General features: G+C 38.6%; 1 protein-coding gene across 5 annotated transcripts in view; it reads right to left on the reverse strand.

The window, feature by feature from the left end:
- SIMC1 (SUMO interacting motifs containing 1) overlaps positions 1-23472 on the reverse strand; it is a 91765-nt gene that overhangs the window by 25303 nt on the left and 42990 nt on the right. For 3 of the 5 annotated variants that reach the window (XR_010413191.1, XM_045900877.3, XM_064596545.1), the window contains exons 3-6: positions 19364-19596; positions 18563-18632; positions 7719-7873; positions 648-800 (exon numbers count right to left, since the gene is read on the reverse strand). Coding sequence is in view for 4 of the 5 variants with exons in the window: in XM_045900877.3 (XP_045756833.1) it covers positions 648-800; positions 7719-7873; positions 18563-18632; positions 19364-19596 (611 nt within the window). In the remaining variant the exon portion in view is untranslated. Of the gene's footprint in view, positions 1-647; positions 801-7718; positions 7874-15250; positions 15402-18562; positions 18633-19344; positions 19597-23472 lie in introns of those variants that run through there. The other 2 variants (XM_064596546.1, XM_064596547.1) reach the window with 2 other exon arrangements.

Below are 23472 nucleotides of genomic sequence, written 5' to 3' on the forward strand. Positions count from 1 at the left end.
AGTGTGATGGGCTTTTAACAATATGACTGCCATGGAATAGGTTACTTGTGCAAGGACAGTTCTGGATCCTAAAACCCTGGCATCCCTCAAAAAATGCCCAAACCACTCTCAACCCCATAAAAGAAATGCTAGGAATCTCTTTTCAGTGTGGTTTGAGGTAATGGGACCCTCCCTGGTCTGAGCCATTGCTGTTATAACCTGTTAGAATCTGCAGGTTAAACTGCTATTCTTCTCCCAGGACTGGAGGAGAGACATGAAGGTCCTTGAGGACTAGAGGCTGCTGGAACACCCACTATCCATGACTCCTTCCCTTCCATCAGTGGTCAGCTGAAGTGATGAGTAGCTGTGACCCTGTACTGTCCCTTGGAATCCAGAAAATGGATCCCTTAGCTTTTGTTTCACTTCAATTTTGTGAACTTATGTTCACTTAGTGAAGTCCTATTCATCTGAGAAAGAAAGCATCTGCTTTTGTTTAACTTTGGCATTAGAATTTAGCCTGTAGCCAAACTAAGATAGTCTTTAGTAAGAATCAGCCTATGTTACAAGAGGTTGTTAATTCTGTGGAAACTTCTTTTAGGAATGCTGCTGTTCTCTAAAGCAATAAATCCCGACAGCCCCAGGAAAGACAGCTTGTGCCTGCCCCTTACAGCTGATTGGTGTTCTTTGTCAGGTTGGGCTGGGGAGAAGGATGGCTACTGCTGGCCTTCAAGATTCCTGTTCCGGGAGAGGTTTGATTCCCATTTGGCGGCTGAGTTAATCCTTCTTCAGTTACTACTTTGACCAACCACTTGATGACATCCCTGCAATGGAAAAAAGATAAGAAAAAAAAGTTTAAACTTCTGTCTTATTGTATGGTGCTCAAAACCACAGCCTTAACCTGGGCTCTGAGGCCCCTAGATTTCCCCAAAGGTTACAAAGAGGGTTCTTAGGTGATTTTCAATATTTAAACAAGTCTAATGGAAACCCCACATTTAATTGCAGTAAGCTAATGAAGTATCGACATTTCTCTGAGTTGTTATTGAAAGGTACCTCTGGGGTCAAAGAATACTATCTGTGGCTTCCTGATTAGAAACATGCACTGAGCAGATGGAAAGTTTGACTGGATGACCACAGAGATCCTTGCTGGCTTTCTATGATTAGGTGTCATCTACTAATGCTAATAATTGAGGGTAGAGTATGTTCAATGGAGTCATACTTTATGCAGGGTGAAGGCTTTAAAAGTTAGTAAGGTAAAAACATCTCATATAGTCAAAATTACTTTTGATGATCATTTAGGTAACCCAGTTAAAAATGGTGGATTTAATACACACTTCTAATTTTGTTACCTCCTAAATCCCACTGATGCTAGAGTAAATAATTCTTTTAAAAATCCACAAGGAAGAGGAGAAAAGGAAGGGAGACAATAACAGTGAAATTTTAGAAGATGGAAGGGAAATGAAGTATAATCACAAAATAGAATATTACATAGTAGTGAAAATAAGTAAGCTACAGTGATAAGTGATAGTAGGGACAAACCTTAGTACTCTATAATATAAAGTGAAAAATAAAAGTTCCAACAGATTATGTATAGCATGATATCCTTTAATATACAGTAGGAAGGAACTAAAATATAAACATACACTTTATAGGAACACATTTAGATATAATAAAATGACATAGAGACGGAAAGGAAATGATGAACATACAGAATGCTGATCACTTTGGGTGCAGGAAGGTGCAAAGTAGGTGATAGGCAGATGGATGTATGTTTAGATCCAGGTAATTGTCAAGGTACCAGCCTTTGATTTGGGGGGTGGATTAAGAGATGCTGATTACAAAAATCAAAAGTAACCAATTAACTAGATAAGGCAAGTATGTCATGCTTTAAGGATTTTTTTTTTTTTTTAAGAGAGGGAGAGAGGTGGGGCAGGGGCAGAAGGAGAGGGAGAGAAATAATCTTAAGTGGGCTCCACACCCAGCATGGAGCCCAATGTGGGGCTCAATCTCACAACCCTGAGATCATGACCTGAGCTGAAAATCAAGAGTCGGATGCTTAACCGACCTTGCCACCCAGGTGCCCCTTTAAGGATGATTCTTTTTTTTTTTTTAATTAACGTATAATGTATTATTTGTTTCAGGGGTACAGGTCTGTGATTCATCAGTCTTACACAACACCCAGTGCTCACCACAACACATATCCTCCCCAATGTTTAAGGATGATTCTTAATCTAAGTCTATGACTTTAGCAAAGGGATGGATTTTAACTGACTTAGCAGAATTGAGAAAGCCGAATCCTAAACCAGCAATAGAGAAGAGTAATCCTATTTAATCCTATTTACCAAAAAAGAAAAAAAAATCTTCAATAAGCTGTGCAAATGGCAGTGCAAAGCTTCTCTGAAGGAGAATGAAAGGATATAAGGGAAAATAAGCATAATGGTTTGTAAGCTCTTTTAAGATTTTTTTTTTTTTTGGACAGGGAGAGGGAACACAAGCAGGGGAGTGGGAGAGGGAGAAGCAGACTCCCACCTGAGCAGGGAGCCCGATGTGGGGCTCGATCCCAGGACCCCGGGATCATGACCCGAGCCGAAGGCAGACGCTTAACGACTGAGCCACCAGGCGCCCCTGGTTTGTAAGCTCTTTAAGAAAAAGTTTTAGACTCTAAACAAGTTAACATTGTGGAGAGATAAAACTGAGGGTCTTTGGACTAGGATACCAGGCACAGCTGGGAGGCAAGGGTATCAAAGCACAACAGCGGCACGAAGTGAACATATGCATGCTGAACACAGAGGCCCTTGCTATTTTCCCACACTTGTCTTCCAAAAACTTGGCATCCCAGTCTTTACCCTTTATGTAGGAAATTGGAAGTCTTCTTTGAAAAACCCATCCAGCTCAACCAAGAGGAAAGACCTGAAGACACTGACAGGGTATTTTCTAAAAAATGGGCAGTCAGTTCTACCTACAGGGAAGTACAGAAATGACAAGTCCTCCCATGTACTTTGAGCTTTCATCAACAGTCAAGTCTGTCACCCTTAAACTTGGATAGACTACCAAGGTTTACTAGACATTTATGAAAATGTTCCACTATGAGAGATTAAGACCAAAATAACCAAAACCAATGCTCCCTCCCCACCCCCCCCGCTAAAAAAGTAACTTGGGAGAAAATAAGACTATGCAGAGAATAAACAAAAACAAAAGCCATCATCGGTATCACCAAAGATATGAGAATGTATGGATCCATGAAAGAAGAAAACAAGAACAGAATACTATTTATTAATTTTAAAAAGGAACATTTAGAGACAAAGTAAAAAAAGCCCTTGGAAATTAAAAACATAATAACAGAAATAAAAACTCTATTTTCAGGAATGAAGGAGGTTTCTAGACTGAATGCCCAGAACAATGGATGAATGCAGACCTACAACAAGCATACTGGGCAAAAAGAGGATTCTAAAAATTTTCGGAGGAAAAACTTAGGGCATATACAAAGAATCAGTAATCAAAGTAACTTACGACTTCTTAACAGCAATTGTGGAAACTAGAAGAAAATGGAAAATCTCCTTCAGGGGGGCACCTGGGTGGCTCAGTTGTTAAGTGTCTGCCTTCAGCTCAGGTCACGATCCCAGGTTCCTGGGATTGAGCCCCATATCAGGCTCCTTGCTCAGCAGGAAGCCTGCTTCTCCCTCTCCCACTCCCACTGCTTGTGTTCCTGTTCTTGCTATCTCTGTCAAATAAATAAAATCTTAAAAAAAAAAAAAAAAGAAAATTTCCTTCAATGTTCTGTAGAAAAGCTATTTGTAATCTAAATATCTATACTGCTATCAATCAACATATGGGAAGATAAATATTTTCAGATATTGAAGATCTCAAAAATTTTACTTCCCACATCCATTTCTAAGAAGCCACTGGAGACTAATCTATTAAAATGAGGGAGTAAACCAAGAAAGAGAAGATATAGGGCAAACAAACATACAAAAGATCTAACTTTGGAAACAGATAAAGGAAATTCTCACATTTATGATAAAAACTGGCAAAGAAGACAACCAATCCAGACTGAAGGAGGTCTTTAAGAAGAAGAAGACTACCCAGTGCAAATAAACATCTTGAAGGGAGATTTAGAGCAAATAGAGAATTTGGGGTTAACTTCCAATATGCACAAATAATACAGGGGAACTAAAAATAAGGCAATTATTAACTCTAAGGAAACACAAAGGTATGAAAGAAAGGAAAAGTAATCATAGTTTAGTACTTGGCTCAACTCTGACTAGCACACATAGTCCTAGTAATAGAAACATTGAATATTGATCTGAAGAAAATTACGATATAAGTAAATTAATAGTATGGGGGCTGGGAAATGTGTGTGTCAGGGAGGAGGGAGGGAGGAAAAAAGAGCTAACTTCTTGTCCTTCATGTAGAAAGTCAACAAATAATAGTTAATAAAGAAAAATCAAGAATTAGCAATACAAGGTATTGCTATTTAGTCATACAGAGGTAAATATCCAAAAAATCACATAAAATAGTAAAGTGATTACCCTTGTGGGAAAGGAAAATGCAGGTGAAGGGACTTGGGAACTAGTGTATTTCTTAAATCTTATAGAACTAGTTTATTCTTTGTATGAACAGTTAAAAAAGAAAAGAAAGCCCCATAAGAAAGGGTAATATAGAGAATGACTTGCTGCCTCTCCCTCTTTTTAAAAATTCCCATCTTTGAGATAAGAAATAACAGATGCTGGTGAGGATGTGGAGAAAAAGGAATCCTCTTGCACTGTTGGGAATGTAAATTGGTACAACCACTAGGGTAACAGAATGGAGGTTCCTCAAAATTTAAAAATAGAAATACCATTATGATCCAGTAATCCCACTACTGGGTATTTAAAGAAAATGAAAATGCTAATTCAAAAAGATATATGCACCTGTTCTGTATGGATAGATGTTTTTGTGATTTGTCCCGCATAACCGACCATCTGGACCTGCATGTACACAGGCAGGCTAAGGAATGTTGTTTGTGAGACTCATGCTGTGTGAATAATCTTGGGAGCCTGGTTGTTTGAAATACATTATCTGGTCTCCAGGTCAGAACTGGCCCTTCCGTTCTGGATGCCAAGGGCGACAAATCTTATCTCTCATCCCCTCCTGCTCCATGCTGGGCTGGCTCCCTGAAATGAAATCCTGGAGGGAAGGCAGACACACATAGCCCAGGCTCCTTGAAAATATAGAAACATGATAACATGGAAATACAGCTTGTTCCAAACTGCATGTAGGCAAACAAATGTTTAATTTCAAACCCTGTTATTTGCCCTATAAATATGGCCCTTATGGGAATGATCAGTTGGAAGTCTCGCCTGAGGGGAGGATGCTCTGCCCAGGTTTCTCAGTTGGGACTCCTGCCTTGCTGGAGTTTCCATGGGGCTTCCCCAGCTGATGAGGTTGGATGTTTTAAGTACCTGGTTTGATGTGACTTTGCCTTATTCTCATTTATTGCCTACTATTACCTTCATCTATATGTAGATCCTTTTCCTCTTCTGTTTCTATTAGGTTTCTATAATAATAATAAACTTTTCTTTCCTTTTTGAAACGGAAACATGGCTGCTGAGAATCTTTTGTTCAGAACAGCACCCCTATGTTTATTGCAGCATTATTTACAACAGCTAAGACATGGAAGCCCTAAGTGTCCATCAATAGATGAATGGATAAAGAAGATGTGATATATTTACACGCACACACACACACACACATACACAATGGAATAATAGCCACAAGAAAGAATGAAATCTTGCCATTTGTGAGAACATGCATGGACCAAGACGGTATTATGATAGATGAAGTAAGTCAGAGAAAGACAAATACCACATGATTTCACTTATTTGTGGAATCTAAAAAACAAACAAACAAAACAGAAACGGACTCATAAATTCAGAAAACAAATTGGTGGTTGCCAGAGCACAAGGGGTAGAAGGATGAGTAAAACAGGTGGAGGGGATTGGGGGGTATAGGCTACTAGTTATGGAATGAATAAGTCACATGGATGAAAGGTACAGCACAGAGAATGTAATCAATGATATTATAGAAGTGCAGTGTGGTGTCAGACGGTAGCCACACTTGTGGTGAGCATAGCATGATATATAGAGTTGTCAAATCACTATGCTGCACACCTGAAACTAATATAACATTGTGTGTCAGCTCTACTTCAATTAACAAAAACTCATCTTTGAGGTTTATATACAATAAATTGCCCACAGGTTTTTACTTGATGAGTTTTGATAAATCTATGTATACATCTATATAACCACAACCTCAATCCAATATCCATCTCTTAGTGAATCAAAGATTAACAGGTTTTTCCTCCATCTGAACAGATGATTTTTCTCATTGATAAAAAACAAAATAGAGGATTTGGCTTGATTTAGAAGCCACAAATGCCTATCTTTATTTTTTATTTTTTAAAGATTTTATTTATTTATTTGACACAGAGAGAGAAAGCACAAGTAGGCAGTGTGGCAGGCAGAGAGAGAGGGAGAAGCAGGCTCTCCACTGAGCAGGGAGCCTGACGTGGGGCTTGATCCCAGGACCTGGGGATCACGACCTGAGACGAAGGCAGATGCTTAACCGACTGAACCACCCAGGCGCCCCACAAATGCCTGTCTTTAAACCTTAAACCCAAGATCACACTCTGCATGGTACAAAATAGAAATGAAAGCAACTGACATGACTGGATCAAGTAAGTCTGTTTCTCTCTTCTCCCACTCAATCCAATCCTATGCTCACAAAGCAGAATGGTTGCTAGAGCTGCTCTCATTAATTAAATTGTTATTTTTCTATTTAAAACCCAACTATGCTATCCCTGTGCTCTTCGTAGATTCTCTACTTACTGATTTTCTAATCATTAACATTTAAACTACATAAAATGCCACATCTAGGAAAATGAATATGGCCATGCAAACTAAGCAGGGAAGCTGGCTAATGCTCAAAACAATATGAAGCTTCCTCCTTTTTTTATTAAAGTAGTTATAATAGTATCCCATATTGGCCCATACAAAACTATTTTTAACAAACATGCAAGAACATATGGGAACATAAATATGAATGGAAGAGTTTCAATGATGCTGGTAAAAAAAAGGATGCTGGTACTTTAGTCTGGTGAGAACCATTTCCAAAAAAAGCAAGGGTTGTAGTTTCAGGAGGAAAATTCCAGCCTGAAATCACCACCCTAGAAATCACATTTTCTCCCACTGATATAAGGATATGGTATCTCCCTGCTCTGAAGCTTCCAGAAGCGCTCTCTTGCCCTGATTCTACAAAAAAGAACACATGCTTGCTAGCTACCATTTTGACTGTATTGTTAGCCACATGACCTATTATCATATATTAGTTTTCAGAAACTAGTAGCGACAAATTAGAGTTCTTGAGTTATTCAGGGAGAAGGAAATAAACTGAGGTTCATAAAAGCTGTGAAAAGTTTTACGTAAGTTAAGGTCTCCCCGCCCAGGTCTTCTGAGGCTGTCTGGACAATTCTGAAATACACCAAAGGACATCTGATGGTCTTGAGAAAAACCACGAAGGCTGTGGTGCCTGACACATAGCTGGTACAGAGAGATTTTCTTTTAGGATCATCCATAGTTTTAATAGCTATCCCTGTTACACTATCGAGTGACTATAGTCTCATCCACCCAATGTTCTTGAGCCTTGAGTAGCTGCCCACTTACGGCCCCGACCTCTCGTCACCCCCAGGCTCAGGCGCTGGTTACCTGACATTGTGGGGCTGCTTGTCGCAGGACAGCACAGTGCTTGCAATGGACTGCTGCAGGTGCTGTCGCTGCCTCCTCAGAATCTGCTGGAAGTCATCTTCTAGAGTCTGTACCACATAACGCAGAAAAAGGACTCGCCCAGGCAGATTCTGTCCCTGTGGGAGAAAAAAATGAGAAGTATTTCCTCTCAATTTCCTGATGACAGTGAGTATTGGGCTCTCATAAATATGAAGTCCAAGGGAAGGCCATGTGTCAACAAGTGTGTCTGTACCTAAAAGAAGCTCCTGAGAGAGCAGGCAGTCCAGGTCATTACAAAAGAGGGGAAATAGGGCAGTCTCGGAGCCTGGAGGCTCAGGACTATAGACTTCCTAATTTTAAGAGATAGATAACCAAGAAGTCAGTCTCAGGACAAACCCCAAACTGTGGATATCAAAACAGAGAGACATAACTGGCTCCTAAATGACCCTGTTGAGCTGCTGGATCAAGCAACCATGATGTCCATACCACTGCTAAACTTCCAGTAACATGAGCTGATGCATAGCCTTATTGTTTTTGCAAGTCTGAGTTGGGGTGTTACAGGTGAAATGATCCTAACTGAGAAAGCCCAACCGAAAGCATGTGGGCTTTGATGGCACACAGACCTTATGTATTTATTTTCGTTTGATGTTTTAAACTCAGATCCACACCTTCTTCAACTTGCCCTTCTGAGTCTCAGTGTCTTTGTGATTTACATGGTGGGAACGGTAACGGTACCAAAACCAGTGTAAGCACCTGTGACACAAGAGGCAGACATGTACCATTTGTTGGTTTCCCTTTACTGGGAGACGAGTGCTGGGACCCAGGCCCAGGAGCTCAGGCTTTGAGGAGTCGAAAAATAAGGCCCCAAACCATTTCTGGACTCTTTAGGAACTTTTCAAACACTAGGGGGTAGGCATATACTCTGAGAATATATACTCATGGACTAGGGTATGGTTTAGTCAGCAGGAAAAAGAATGACCATTGTAAGCACAAACAATTTCTTTCTTTTTAAAGAGGTGGGGATGGATAACTTTGTCTTCCAAATGTGTACATTTTTTTCTCTAATCCTTGTTAATTGGTGCAAATGATTTTTTAAAAACCAAGTACTTGTGCTAGATTTATGACGGAAGTCTTCCACTAACACCACTCTCCACTACTGCTTGCCCCGAGTACCCTAGAGGGAAATTTTAAACTCTTTCTTCTGAAAGTTACCCTAAACATCTCTAAAAAGATGCTTTTATCACTATTTCTTGATTTATTAACTTTAGACATTACCTATTGGCTTTGCTATGCTAGATAAGGATTTAACTCACTTGTGCCATTTCCCTGCTTCTCTTCCTAAAATAACTATCTCAATTTATGTTCCATCATCTATAGAGTATCTCTTGACTCCCCACTTGATATAAAGATAAAGATGTTATAGCAACCCTACTATTCTCAGAGATCCTATCCCTTTTCATCTCCTAATCTTTATCTTCTACGCTTTTGTTTTCCACTGTCAAGGCTAATAGACTTGTCTTATGTGCTTTGTATATAAATTGATTCTAAATCTTATAACTAAACAGTGTTTACAGTAAGAGGACTATGTTAAAATTATTTACTATGGCACAGGAGAGAGACTCTACTGGCTATGTTTTTGAGAGAGAGAAACAGCTGGGTTACAAGGCCTTTTCTGTGGGGACTAACAGCCTTCCATGGACTGATGGTGGAAATCCATATAGTAGTATACTAAGAAAATCATTCCTTTCTTGTGAAGCTTTTTGATTTTCCTAAAGTTTCTTTTTTTATCCTCCCTACATTGCCTACAGTGAACATTTTACTTCTTTCAACTCAAGAATGGTGTTGAATCTTGAGAATACCCTTCTTTTCCAATTTTTTTTCATTTTTAAAAACAACTTTATTGAAAAACCTTAAAAATTCACCCATTTTAAATGTACAGTTCAATGATTTGTTGTAAATTTATTGAGTTTGGCAACTATGACCATCAATTTTTAGAACATCTTCATGTTCTAAATGACTCAGTTGGTTAAGTGTCCAACTCTTGGTTTCAGCTTAGGTCATGATCTCATGGGTCATGAGATTGAGCCCCACGATGGGCTTCATGCTCAGCATGGAGTGTGCTTGAAAAGTCTCTTCCTCTTCCTCTCCCCCTACTCATGAGCACTCTCTCATTCTAAAATAGATAAATCTTAAAAAAAAAAAAAAAGAACATCTTCATAACTGAAATAAGATCGCTCATGCCTGTTTACAGTTAATTCCCGTCCCCACCTCTAACTCCAGGTAAACACTCCTCTACTTTCTGGCTCTACTGATTTGCCCTTCTGGACATTTCATATATGCAGAATTATACAATATGTGATCTTGTGTATGTGGCTTCCTTTTACTTAGCTTAATATTTTTTTGAGGTTTGTCCATGTCTTAGCATGTATCAAGAGCTAATTTTTTTTTAAATTACTGAATAGTATTCCCATGTATAAATATAGCACATTTTGCTTATCCATTCAACTGTTGATGGACATTTGGTCTGTTTCCACTTTTTGGCTATTATGAATAATGGTGCTATGAACATTCACATGTAAGCCTTTATTAGACATATATTTTCATTTTTGGGGGGGTCAGTACCTGGAAGTGGAATAGCTGGGTCATATGATAAGTTTATGTTTAATTTTTTAAAGAAAATGTCAAACTGTTTTCCAAAGTGGTTGTACCATTTACATTCCCACCAGCAATGTATGAAACTTACTGTATCTCTACTTTCTTGGCAACATTTGTTATAGCCTGTTTTCTTTTTAAAATTTTTAAAAATTGTGGTAAAAAACATGTAACAGTTTATTATTTTAACCATTTTTAAGTGTACAGTTTAGTATTGTTAAGTATATTTCCGTAGTTGTGCAACAGATCTTCAGAACTTTTCCATCTTGCAATATGAAACTCTATACACATTGAATAATAACACCCAATGTCCCCCTCCCCCTAACCCCTGGTAACCAACATTCTATTTGCTTTAAAAAAAAAAATTTTTTTTTTTTTAATTTAAGTAGGCTCCATGCCCAGCGCAGAGCCCAATGTGGGGCCCAACAGGGGGCCTGAACCCACGACCCAGAGATCAAGACTTGAACTGAAATCAAGAGTTGGAGGCCCAACTGACTGAGCCAGCCAGGTGCTCCCATTTGTTTTTTATATTAATATGACTACTATAGATACTTTGCATACATCAAATTATATATTGTCTTTTTTTGTGACTGGCTTATTTCACTTAGTATCTTGTCTTCATTATGCTACCATCCATGTTGTAGCATATGGGAGGATTTCCTTTCTGTTTAAAGCAGAATTAATATTTCATCTTATCTGTATATACCACATTTTGTTTACCTAGTTATCTGTTGATGGACAGTTCGGTTAGTTCCACTTCTTGGCTATTGTGAATAATGCTGCTATGAACATGGGTGTGCAAATATCTTTTCGAGACCCTTCTTTCAATTCTTTTACATATATACCCCTGTGGGAGTATATGAAGTGGGATTGATGGATCATATGGTAATTCTATTTTTAATTTTTTGAAGAACCACCATATAATCTTCATAGCGGCTATACTATTTTATAATCCTACCCACAGTGCGCAAGTGATCTAATTTCTCTATATCCTTGCCACTACTTATTTTCCGTTAAAAATTTTTCTTTTAATAGTACCCGTCCTGGGGCACCTGGGTGGCTCAGTCGTTAAGCGTCTGCCTTCGGCTCAGGTCATGGTCCCAGAGTCCTGGGATCGAGCCCGGCATCAGGCTCCCTGCGCGGGAAGCCTGCTTCTCCCTCTCCCGCTCCCCCTGCTTATGTTCCCTCTCTCGCTGTGTCTCTCTCTGTCAAATAAATAAAATCTTAAAAAAAAAAAATAGTACCCATCCTGTTGGGTGTGAAATGATATCTCACTGTAATTTTGATTTGCATTTCTCTGTGATTAGTGATGTTGAGCATCCTTTCATATGCTTATTGGCCATTTGTATATCATCTTTGGAAAAATCTCTATTCAAGTCCTTTGCCCTTTTAAAAATCAGGTTATTTTGTTCAATTTTTCCTTTAATTCTGCCAGTTTTGTAGTAAAATGTTTAAATGTTGTTGAGTTATAGGAGTTCTTTATATATTCTGGATATTAACCCCTTATCAGATATGTGATTATTTTTTATTTTTATTTTTTTAAAGATTTTATTTATTTATTTGAGAGAGAGAATGGGGGGGGGGTTAGAGGGAGCAGACTCCTCGCCGAGCCTGATGTGGGACTTATCCCGGGACTCCAGGATCATGACCTGAGCCGAAGGCAGTCGCTTAACCAACTGAGCCACCCAGGCGCCCTGTGATTTTTTTTTTAAAGATTTTATTTATTTGACACAGAGAGAGAGCACAATCAGGGGGAACAGCAGGCAGAGGGAGAGGGAGAAGCAGGCTCCCCACTGTCCAAGGAGCCCAATGCAGGGCTGGATCCCAGGACCCTGGGATCATGACCTGAGCTGAAGGCAGATGCTTAACCAACTGAGCCACCCAGGTGCCCCCAGATAGGTGATTTTAAAAATATTTTCTCCCATTCTATAGACTGCCTTTTCACTCCTGACTGTGTTCTCTGATGCACAGAAGTTTTAAACAACTTTGCTATCGTTCCATTTGTCTATTTTTGCTTTATTTGCTCATGTCTTTGGTGTCATATTAGAGAAAACAATGCCAAATTCAACGTCATGAAGTTTTCCCCTATATTTTCTCCTAAGAGTTTTATAGCTTTTGGTCTGATATCAGAGATCTTTGTTCCATTTAGAGTTAATTTTTGTATATGGTATTAGATAAGGGTCCAACTTCATTCTTTTGCATATGGCTATTCAGTTTTCCCAAAACTATTTGTTGAAGAGACTATCTTTTCCCCATTGAATGATCTTGGCACCCTTGATGAATATCACTTGACCATACTCACAAAATTCTGGGGGGCAGGTTCTCCATTTTATTGCACATGTCTATATGTCTGTCTTTATGAGATTACCACACTGTTTTGATGACTGTAGCTTTTTAATATATTTAAAATCAACAAGTATGAATAGTCCAACTTTGTTCTTTTTCAAGATTGTTTTGGCTATTCAGGGTCCTCTGAAATTCCATCTGAATTTTAGGACAGAGTTTTCTATTTCTGCAAAAAGCGCTGCTGGGATTTTGATAGGGACTGTGCTGACTCTGTGCTGACTGTGCTGATTGGGTACTACTGACATCGTAACAATATTAATTCTTTCAATCTATGAGCATGAGATATCTTTTTTTTTTTAAAGATTTTATTTATTTGACAGAGACAGAGAGAGCAGGAACACAAGCAGGGCTTGGAGTGGGAGAGGGAGAAGCAGGCTTCCTGCTGAGCAAGGAGCACAGTGTGGGACTCGATCCCAGGACCCTGGTATCGTGACCTGAGCCGAAGGCAGACGCTTAACCATCTGAGCCACCCAGGCGCCCTGAGCATGAGATATCTTATCATTTATTTATGTCTTCTTTATTTTCTTTCAGTAATGTTTTGTAGTTTTCAGTGTACAAATTGTTCATCTCCTTGGTTAGGTTTACCCCTAAGTATTTTATTGTTTTTGATACTTTTGTTAATAGAATTGTTTTCCTAATTTCCTTTTCAGATTGTTAGTATGCAGAAATGCAACTGATTTTTGTGTCTTGATTTTGTATCCTGCAACTTTGCTGAACTTGTTTATTAGCTCTAAGAATTTTTCTGTGTAGAATCTTTAGGGCTTTCTTCATATAAGATCATGTTATCTATGAACAGAGATAATTCTGCTTCTTGCTTTTCAATGTGGATGTCTTTTATTTCCCTTCCTTGCCTAACTGCTTTGGGTAGAAACTTCTAATACTATGTTGACTAGAAGAGACAAAAGTAGGTATCCTTACCTTATTCCTGATCTTAAGAGGAAAAGCTTCAGTATTTGACCACTGAATATGATGTTTGCTGTGGGTTTTTCCATATAGTGTTTTTACAAGATAGTTTCTTTCTATTCCTAGTTTGTTGAGAGTTTTTATGATGAAATGTGTTGAATTTTGTCAAATGCATTTTTTTTGCATCAGTTGAGATGATCATGTGGTTTTTGTCCTTCCTTCTGTTAATGTAGTGTATTTCATTGATTGATTTCTGTATATTGAAACATCCTTATATTCCCAGATAAATCCCACTTGATTATGATGTATAATCCACATGATATGGTGTTGAATTTTGTTTGCTAGTATTTTGCTGGGGATTTTGCATTAGTGTTCATAAGGGATATTGGTCTGCAGTTTTCTTCTAGTGTCTGTATCTGGCTTTAATATCAGGGTGATGTTGGTTTCATAGAATAAAGATACTTTATATGATATCTATCTTTTAAAATCTACTGGGACTTAATTAGTGGCCTAACATATGGTTTTATCCTGGAATATGTACCATGTGCACTAAGAAGAAGGTACATGCTGTTGGGGGTAGAATATTCTGCATATAACTGTTAGATCTGGTTGGTTTATTACATTGTTTAATTTTTTCTCTTTCCTTACCTATCTTCTATTCTGGCTATTCTATTCATTATTGAGAGTGGGTTATTGAAGTCTCCAATTATTAATATAGAACTGTGTATTTTTCCCTTTAATTTTGTCAGTTTTTCCTTCGTATCTTGATGGTCTATCATTAGGTACATAAATATTTATGATTGTTATATCTTACAGCTGTATTGAAAATTTTAATTAATATATAATGTCCTCCTTTGTCTCTTGTAACATTTTCTGATTTAAAGTTTATTTTGTCTCATATTAGTACAGCCACCTGTGCTGTTTTGGTTACTATTTTCATGAGGATCTTTTCCCATTTTTTCACTTTCAATCTACTTGTGTCTTTGGATGTAAAGTGAGTTTCTTGTAGATAGCATGTAGTTGGATCATGTGTTTTTATCTATTCTGCCAATCTGTGTCTTTTGATTGGAGAGTTTAATCCATTTACATTTACAGCAATTACTGATAAGGAAGGATGCACTTCTGTCATTGTGCTGTTTTCTAAATGCCTTACAGCTTTTTTGTTCTTTATTTCCTGCATCATTTTCTTGTCTTTAGTTGACTTTTTAGAGTGAAAGTTTGAATTCTTTTGTCATTTCCTTTTGTGTATTTCTATAGCTGTTGTCTTTGTGGTTACCACTGTGATTGCCTTTAATATTCTAAAGTTATAATACTCTAATTTGAACTCATACAAGCTTAACTTCAATAACATATAAAAACTGTTCCTTTACAGCTCTGTCACCCTTTTGGTTGTTGATGTCACATAACCACATCTTCATACAAAACAAATTAATAGTTCTTTTAAATGCATTAGTATCTTAAATTATGTAGAAAGCAAAATGTGGAGTTTCAAAGTTATAATAATCCTAGCTTTTAGACTAGTATTAGAATTAGTCACTTAACCATGTACAAAATCAAATGTTATAAAATGTTGTTACAATAATAGCAGTTTTTATAATTGCCCATGTATTTACCTTTACTGACATCTTTATTTCTTCATATGGCTTCAAGTTACTATTCAGTGTTTCATTTTACTCTGCAGGACTCCCTTTAGGTTTTCTTGCTGGGCAGGGCTGGTGGAAATGAGCTCCTTCAGCTTTTGTTTATCTGGGGATGTCTTTATTTCTGTCTCATTTTTGAAAAATAATTTTGTTGAATAAAGGAATCTTGGTTGAGTTTTATTCTTTAGCACTTTGAATATATCAGCTCACTACCTTCTGGCCTCCAAAATTCCTGATGAGAAATCTGCTGATTATCTTACCGAGATCCTGTATGTGATGTGTTGTTTCTCTCCTGCTGCTCTCCCTCATTTCTGAAGGATGGTTTTGCCAGATATAGTATTTTTGGTTAATAGCTTTTTTTCCTTCAGCACTTTGAATATATCAATCTATTGCCTTCTGACTTGCGAAGTTCTGCTGAGAATCTGCTAAAAATCTTATGCTAAAAATCTTATGCAATCTTATACACACCATGTATATGGTGAGTCACTTTTTTCTTGCTGTTTTCAAGATTCTGTCTTTAACTTTTGACACTTTGATTATAATATGTCTTGGTGTGGGTCTCTGGTTTAACCTCACTGGAGTTGAGCTTCATAAAATTGTATGTCCATTTCTTTCCACAGATTTGGGAAGTTCAGGGTCATTATTTTTTCAAATAAGCTCTCTGCCCCTTTCTCTCTTCTCTTTGGACTCCTATACTGCATATATGGTCCACTTAATGATGTCCCATAGTCCTTTAGGCTCTCTTCAATTTTCTTCATTATGTTTTCTTTTTGTTCCTGTGTCTCAATGACTTCAAATGACCTTTCTTCAAGTTCATTGACTGTTTTCTTCTGCCTGTCAAGTCTGCTGTTGAATCCCTCTAGTGAATTTTTCAATTCAGTTATTATACTTTTCAGCTCCAGAATATGTTTGATTCTTCCTAATAGTTTTTTAATATTCTCATTTTGTTCATGCATCATTTTCATGCTTCAGTTAGTCATTTCTCTCTGTTCTCTTTTAGCTCCTTGTGCATTTTTTAAAAAAGATTTATTTATTTATGTTAGAGAGAGAGTGTGTGTGTGCACACGTGTGCACACATCAACAGGAGGGAGTTGCAAGAGCAGAGGGAGAAACAGAATCCCAAGCCGACTCTGTGCTGAGCACAGAACCCGTTGCAGGGCTCGATCTCATGACAACCTGAGCAAAAATCAAGAGTTGGATGCTTAACTGACTGAGCCACCTGGTGCCTCTCCTTGAGCATTTTTAAGATAGTTTAAAAACATTCTTTGTTAGGAAATTAAGAGATCTGTGTTTCTTTATGGTTGGTTTCTGGAGCTTTATTCTATTCCTTTGACTGGGACATATTTCCCAGTTTCTTCGTACACCTTGTAATCTTTTGTTGAGGCTTAAGCATTTGAAAAAACAAACACCCTTCCCAGTCTATCCACTGAGTTCATGCAGGGTAAGATCTTCACCAATTAGCCTGGTTAAGGGTTCTGGACTCTCTCAGAACTTTTCAGGGGTTGTGTTTTTTCTGGGCTTGTATCTGTGCTTTTATCTATCTTAATTTTCCAAATGGCTTGCCTTTGTTTCTTCTCAGGAGTGCAGTTTCTTGCTCCCCTGGTGCCTGCCTGTGGAACTACAAAATCGCTGAAGCTCTAACATGTGGCAGTGATCATCTCTCTTTTCAGCAGCTTCCAAATTATATCACTATTCCCATCAGTGCTCTGAGTCAGGTAAGACCAAAACTATCCTTTGGGCAGCTCCCTAATAAGCCGGGGCACTGGACTCAAAGTCCACTCTTTTGTTTCCACCCTGAGGGAGGAGCTGAGGCATGTGAGGTTTCCTCCCAGTTGCACCATGCTATGCTGGGTAGGGGAGGGGCATGGACACACAAAATAACCCAAAATTTCCTATTCCTTTCATTGAGTTCTTTCTTGATTATGCATTCTCTTGGGTACTGAAACTTCATAATTGATCTCCAGAGTTTTCACAAAAGTATTCTGGTCCATATGTTTTTCTTAACTTGGCATCTCCATGGGAGAACAATAGCCTGGAGCTTCCTTGTCTTTCATCTTGGTAATGTTTCCCAGATCATTCTTTTTTTTTTTTTTAAGATTTTATTTATTTGACAGAGAGAGACACAGTGAGAGAGGGAACACAAGCGGGGTTGTGGGAGAGGGAGAAGCAGGCTTCCCATGGAGCAGGGAGCCCAATGTGGTGCTCAATCCCAGGACCCTGGGATCATGACCTGAGCCAAAGGCAGACACTTAATGACTGAGCCACCCAGGCACCCCTCCCAGATCTTTCTTAAAGCCCTAAATTATTTTGCTCCAATTTGGACTGAATGCTCTCTAGGTCTACTATTCACCATGATTTTAGGAATTCTCTTTATTATTCTCTTGGATTAGATCTAGTGTTCCCTGGATCCTGTGCCTCCCTCTTTATTATCCCCCATTCTTTTGACACATACCTTTAGGTAACCAAAGAAATGGGGTGTAGGGATATTTTTTCAAGTTCCTGTATGTCTTTATGTTACACTCACACTTGAATAATAGTTTGGTTGAGTTTAGAATTCTCTAAAATAATTTGTTCCATCCAAGTGCTTTGGGTGAGCAGACAGAAAGTTGGCAATTTAATTTAGGGATCCCTAAAAGTCAGAATGCAAAAGACTTTTTCTGGAACACTAACTCTATACTAGGTGCCTTTGTTTATGACAGATGGTTCATTCAATGTTTTTAGACAATAAATCCTCTGACTTTTTGCCTGAAATTAGGTAGTCTGATGACCGAACTTTCTGTACTCAAGAATGGAGAGGTTGTCAGTTCTATCTACAAACTTTCAACAAATTTACAGCCTATGTCTGGCTCCAACCCTCTTATATATATTGTGTTTCTGAGTTGAAAACTCTCTGCTCTAAAGCGTAGATTTCCTTGCTCCTTGGCTGCATGTATTATAGCCTGTGGCTTTCTCTGCCTAGCCTCACCAGTAACAATCTTACATTTCCTTTAGTTCTTCTAGTTTTCATTCAGATCTATTGCCCTTCCTCTTATTTTCACTGCCATGGATTTATATCTTTCTCTGTTCATTTACTATTCTTTTTAATGGGATCTCAAGGACAGGGATAAGTGAATACACTTAATTTTGAATTGGAAGACAGCACACACCATTTCAATAGGAATTTTTTGGTGGGGGTGGGAGTATAAGGAGGGAATAAGGGCAAAGACTTTACTATCAGATTTGCTTTCACTTTTGTTTCTAATTAAAACTTGTGTAAAAGATACACCCTCATAATTGTTATGTTACCTCTTCCTCCATGACATAAGTGAGCAGCTTCCAGTCCCACTCCACTGTCTTGGCATTAGCTGGATGTAGCCTGAAAGTCAAGTGACATCAATTAGAATTCTGGAGAGTTCAATGGAAGAGGGGATGTGATATGGAAGATGACAGAAACAAGAAACCTCTTATCCTCACTGCTCTTGCCCATCCTTTGACATGATACCATGTCATCTGAGGGTAGTGGAACTTTCACTATTCACTTCTCTTTTGGAAGGCATTAGTACCCCAATTTTGCCTTGAAGAAATCAATTCTTTATTACTCTAGCCCATTAGCTTTATCTACCACATTCCTAGGATGAAGTCTGTGAAGCAGTTAGCCAATCATGATATTCTATCCTTCAGTTCACAGTGATTGGTTCAAAAATAAGCTCATGTCCTTTGTTATACCAATTAAAGCCTACAAGACTCAATTTCAGAACTCTTGTGTAATTATAAAGGAAGTGGACTCTCTCATAAAAGCTGGAGGCTGAGAAGACTACTATGTAGATCCTGAAAAGAGGAGCAGAGCAGGGCTGAAAAATGGATCCTGGTAACCATTTTGAACTGAATTAAGTCTTATTCCTAGGTTTCTAGTAACATGAATAATTAAATTCTCTTTTATCAGCTGTTAAAGCTAGTTTGGATTGGGTTTCCTGTCACTTGCAACCCAAATAACACTGACATACTAATCACCCTCTCTAATGGTTAGCTGAAGCAAGCTTAGGCAAGAGAAAGCTGTGCCCTGAGTCCAGGTTCCCTAGGAGATTCACCAACATCTAAGGTTCATACTGTTGAATTTTCATGAGAAGCATATAGGCCTCCTTTAGGACATCCACGGTCTCAGAGCCACTGAGCAGGATTTTCTGGATGATGTGAGCCACAATTTCTCTGGGTGGGTAATGCTGGGGTGACACAAAGTCCATCAAAAACTGCACAGTCCCCAGGGGAAAATTTTCTTCAATGGTGTTTGTTACCATTCTTAGTCTTCGATGAGGAATGGGTTCTAATTTTTGACCCTTACTCTGTAGAGATAAAAAGAAAGCAATTAGGATAGGTTTCTACAGACATAAAAACAAGAGGTTCTGAAACAGGTTGAAGACAGCAAAATTTTCCATGCATTTGAAATATTCATAATTAAACAATAAAAGGACTGAAAAGCCTTATCTAAAAAACTTTTAAGGACATGTGAAAATATTTATATTATGTTAAAAATAAGAATTCAAGGTTGTACATATGATTGCATCTGTGCTAAAATATAGCATAGAAAAGAAAGTACAAAAGAGTCAAGAGCTAGCCTAAGTTGATTTGAGTGAAGGTGAGAAGATAGTTTAGGGGTAGTTATGATACTATATCAGATTCTGAAATAAAGAGATGAAGAAAGATGTTTTAAATATGTTTTATTGTTGGGACGCCTGGGTGGCGCAGTCGTTAAGCGTCTGCCTTCGGATCGGGTCGTGATCCCAGGGTCCTGGAATCGAGCCCCGCATCGGGCTCCCTGCTCAGCGGGAAGCCTGCTTCTCCCTCTCCCACTCCCCCTGCTTGTGTTCCCTCTCTCGCTATGTCTCTCTCTGTCAAATAAATAAATAAAATCTTAAAAAAAAAAAAAAGAATCCCATGTAGTTGATTTACTGTCAACCGTAAATGTTAAGTTGCTTCCCCTACACCCCCTAAAAGTATGTATGTAAAAAGACTGGGAGAGAATATGTGAAAAGTGGTTTTCTATTATCTGGGTGGTGGATGGAATTATGTATGATTTTCTTCTATATGCTCTTTTGTATTTTTCCACAATAGATATATATTACTTTCATAACCAGAAGAAAAAACATTGAAGTTTTTGATATTGTAATATAACAACAAGAATAATTTTTGAACATTTACCTTATCCTCACTTTAATTCTCACAACAACCTATAAATACATACATATTATTCCTATTTTATAGATAAGGAAACAGATTTAGAGAGTAAGCATTTGGCATGTAACAAATGGCAGAAGGTGATTTCACACATGGGGTGGTATAGCCCCAGATCTACCCTCTAAATTCACACTACTTCTAAACACTAAAACCAACAATAAATATATTTTTGTTAAAAATCCCCATTATTAAAAAATTTAAAATGTCTATGTATAAAAAGGCAACCGAGCAGGAAATACACCAAAATTATTAACAATAATAAATGCTGACTGATAGCACCATAAGTAATTTTTTTTTTAAAGATTTTATTTATTTATTTGACAGAGAGAGACAACAGCGAGAGAGGGAACACAAGCAGGGGGAGTGGGAGAGAGAGAAGCACTGAACAGGGAGCCTGATGCGGGGCTCGATCCCAGGACCCTGGGATCATGACCTGAGCCGAAGGCAGATGCTTAACGACTGAGCCACCCAGGCGCCCCATATACTGTTTTAGAAGTTAGGGCAAAAACATCATAAATATGAGGTGCTCAGGACAAAGACTGTTGTGCTCTTGTCTGCTCTCAATTGTCACTCAACCAATTCATGGAAACTTTAGGGCAGCACTTTTTTTTTTTAAGATTTTATTCATTCGTTTAAGACAGAGCAATAATAGAGAGAGAGCGCACAAGTAGGGAGAGAGGGAGAGGGAGAAGCAGACTCCCTGCTGAGCTGGGAGCCCAATGCTGCGGGGCTCGATCTCAGGACCCTGGGATCATGAGCTGAGCCAAAGGCAGACGCTTAACCATCTGAGCCACCCAGAAGCCCCGAGGGGCAGCACTTTTACTCTGCCAGTACCAGGTGCTGGATTGCAGAGGCAAACAAGAGATCTTCCCTAATGGAACTTACAGGGTATGTGTTTATACAAGAGGGGAACCATCAGATATTAAATTATAAATTTAAAAATTCAGTGTTGTGAAGAAGTACAAAGTGCTGTTCAGTATCCCTAGTGCAATATCACTTAACAGTACCCTCTATGGTCATGGTCTCCCTACTGCCTTTCTCTGAGTCTCCCTCTTTTACTGTGTCTCTCTGCCAGTCTTTCTATTTTTCTCTCTTTCCTCCTCTCGCTCTCTCTGGATGAGACTGAGCCTGGGTGGTTCAGTCGTTAAGCGTCTGCCTTCGGCTCAGGTCATGGTCCCAGGGTCCTGGGATCAAGCCCCGCATTGGGCTCCCTTCTCCGTGGGAAGCCTGCTTCTCCCTTTCCTACTCCCCCTGCTTGTGTTCCCTCTCTTACTGTCTCTCTCTCTCTGTCTCTATTTAAAAAAAAAAAAAAAATCTGAGAATAAGTATTAAATTTAAAACATCAACCAAATATTTGACCGCTTATGTATAACAGTAAAACAGTGATGGCTGGAATTGTCCTTTCAGAAAATCTTCTGGAGAAGTCCAGTGAGCTTTCCTTATGTCTCAAATCACCTGAGGGTAACCCCTGATCTTACTGATCAAAGACCAATACTATACCTGGCATGTAATGAAAATTAAGAGCCAGCAATGAGGACAAAATATCTTGCTTTGGTGACTATTTTACTTGTGAGACACTTTACCTATATTTGAACCTATATTATTCATTTCTTGCCTACAAATGGGGACATCTACAAATAGGTAAAGTTTACAAATTCTTCTGATGCCCATCTTTTTAAGGGGAACTAATACTTTTTTTTTTTAAAGATTTTATTTATTTATTTGAGAGAGAGAATGAGAGAGAGAGAGCATGAGAGGGGGGAGGGTCAGAGGGAGAAGCAGACTCCCCGCCGAGCAGGGAGCCCGATGCGGGACTCGATCCCAGGACTCCAGGATCATGACCTGAGCCGAAGGCAGTCGCCCAACCAACTGAGCCACCCAGACGCCCCAAGGGGAACTAATACTTAATAAAACATTTCTTTAGGTCTTGAAAGGTGGCTCTGTGCTTTATGTGTTTACTTTTAAGTCAAACAACTTTATGATATGGTCATTATGACTTATTTTAGAGCTAAACCAAGAGAGACTCAGAAGACTTAAGGCCTATGGCTGGTAAGTGGCAGCATGGGGACTGGCTAAGAAGTTCTGGGAGGAAAATGACCTAGTGAAGAAGTACTTATTAAAAGCCCAAAAGAAATCATAGAAGAGACAGAAAAGATTTACAGATGAACTCTGGATGGCCAAGGTTCTTTAAAGTAAGAAATTAAGAAGAAAAATCCCTTTTGTTTGGCCTAACTGCCGTCTTTGAACCTAAGCTGCGTTTACACAGGAAGGGAATGTGGTACCCGCATTTGCAGCTACTGGCGCTTCTCTAGTTGTGCGGCACCTACAAAGCACTACAGTCTTGACCAGGGAAACACAGACTCTCTCAAGTCCCCCAAATGCTCTTCATAATGGCTGTATCACCAGGCAAACCCATAGGAAAAAAGAGAACGGGCTAGTGGTTGGAGAGAGTCATTCAGAAGGAGAAGAGATAAAACATACCAGAAGCTATAACAACAATAAAAATGAGAGAAAAAAATTCACTCTTCAAGGCCAAATCAATGTGAATGCCTGATACATACTACGCTGGATTGCTGATTGCTCCAAAAATGCACCTTTTGAATTCCTGGCCTACCTCAAGCCAGTCTTCTTAATGTTGAGAATATGGTTATGGATAATGAAAAAATAGCTTCATATTGTAGGACTCAGCCACAATTTTTTTTCCTTACATCTGCTAAGAAAAGCAGCTGGTTTAGTTCCCATAACTAAAAAAGACCAATGGGAAGTAGCAGTCCCATTAAAATCTTAAAATTGAATTTCCTCCCCAAAAGCCAGAAAGTAATAATTTTGGAGGCACAGAAGTGTCCAGAGTATCACTGTCTCTATGATATGGAAGGGGTAATAAGGGCATCAGGAAGGGAAAGGCATAGGAATTGAAGAGAAGTATTTGATGAAGGCCTATAATGAGCCAGACACTCTAATAGGCACTTTACATATGTTATGTC

This window comes from Mirounga angustirostris, unplaced genomic scaffold (assembly GCF_029215605.1).
Source record: "Mirounga angustirostris isolate CCGP_5_RB_7025 unplaced genomic scaffold, mMirAng1.0.hap1 SCAF_7, whole genome shotgun sequence".
In the NCBI taxonomy this organism is placed as follows: Eukaryota; Metazoa; Chordata; class Mammalia; order Carnivora; family Phocidae; genus Mirounga; species Mirounga angustirostris.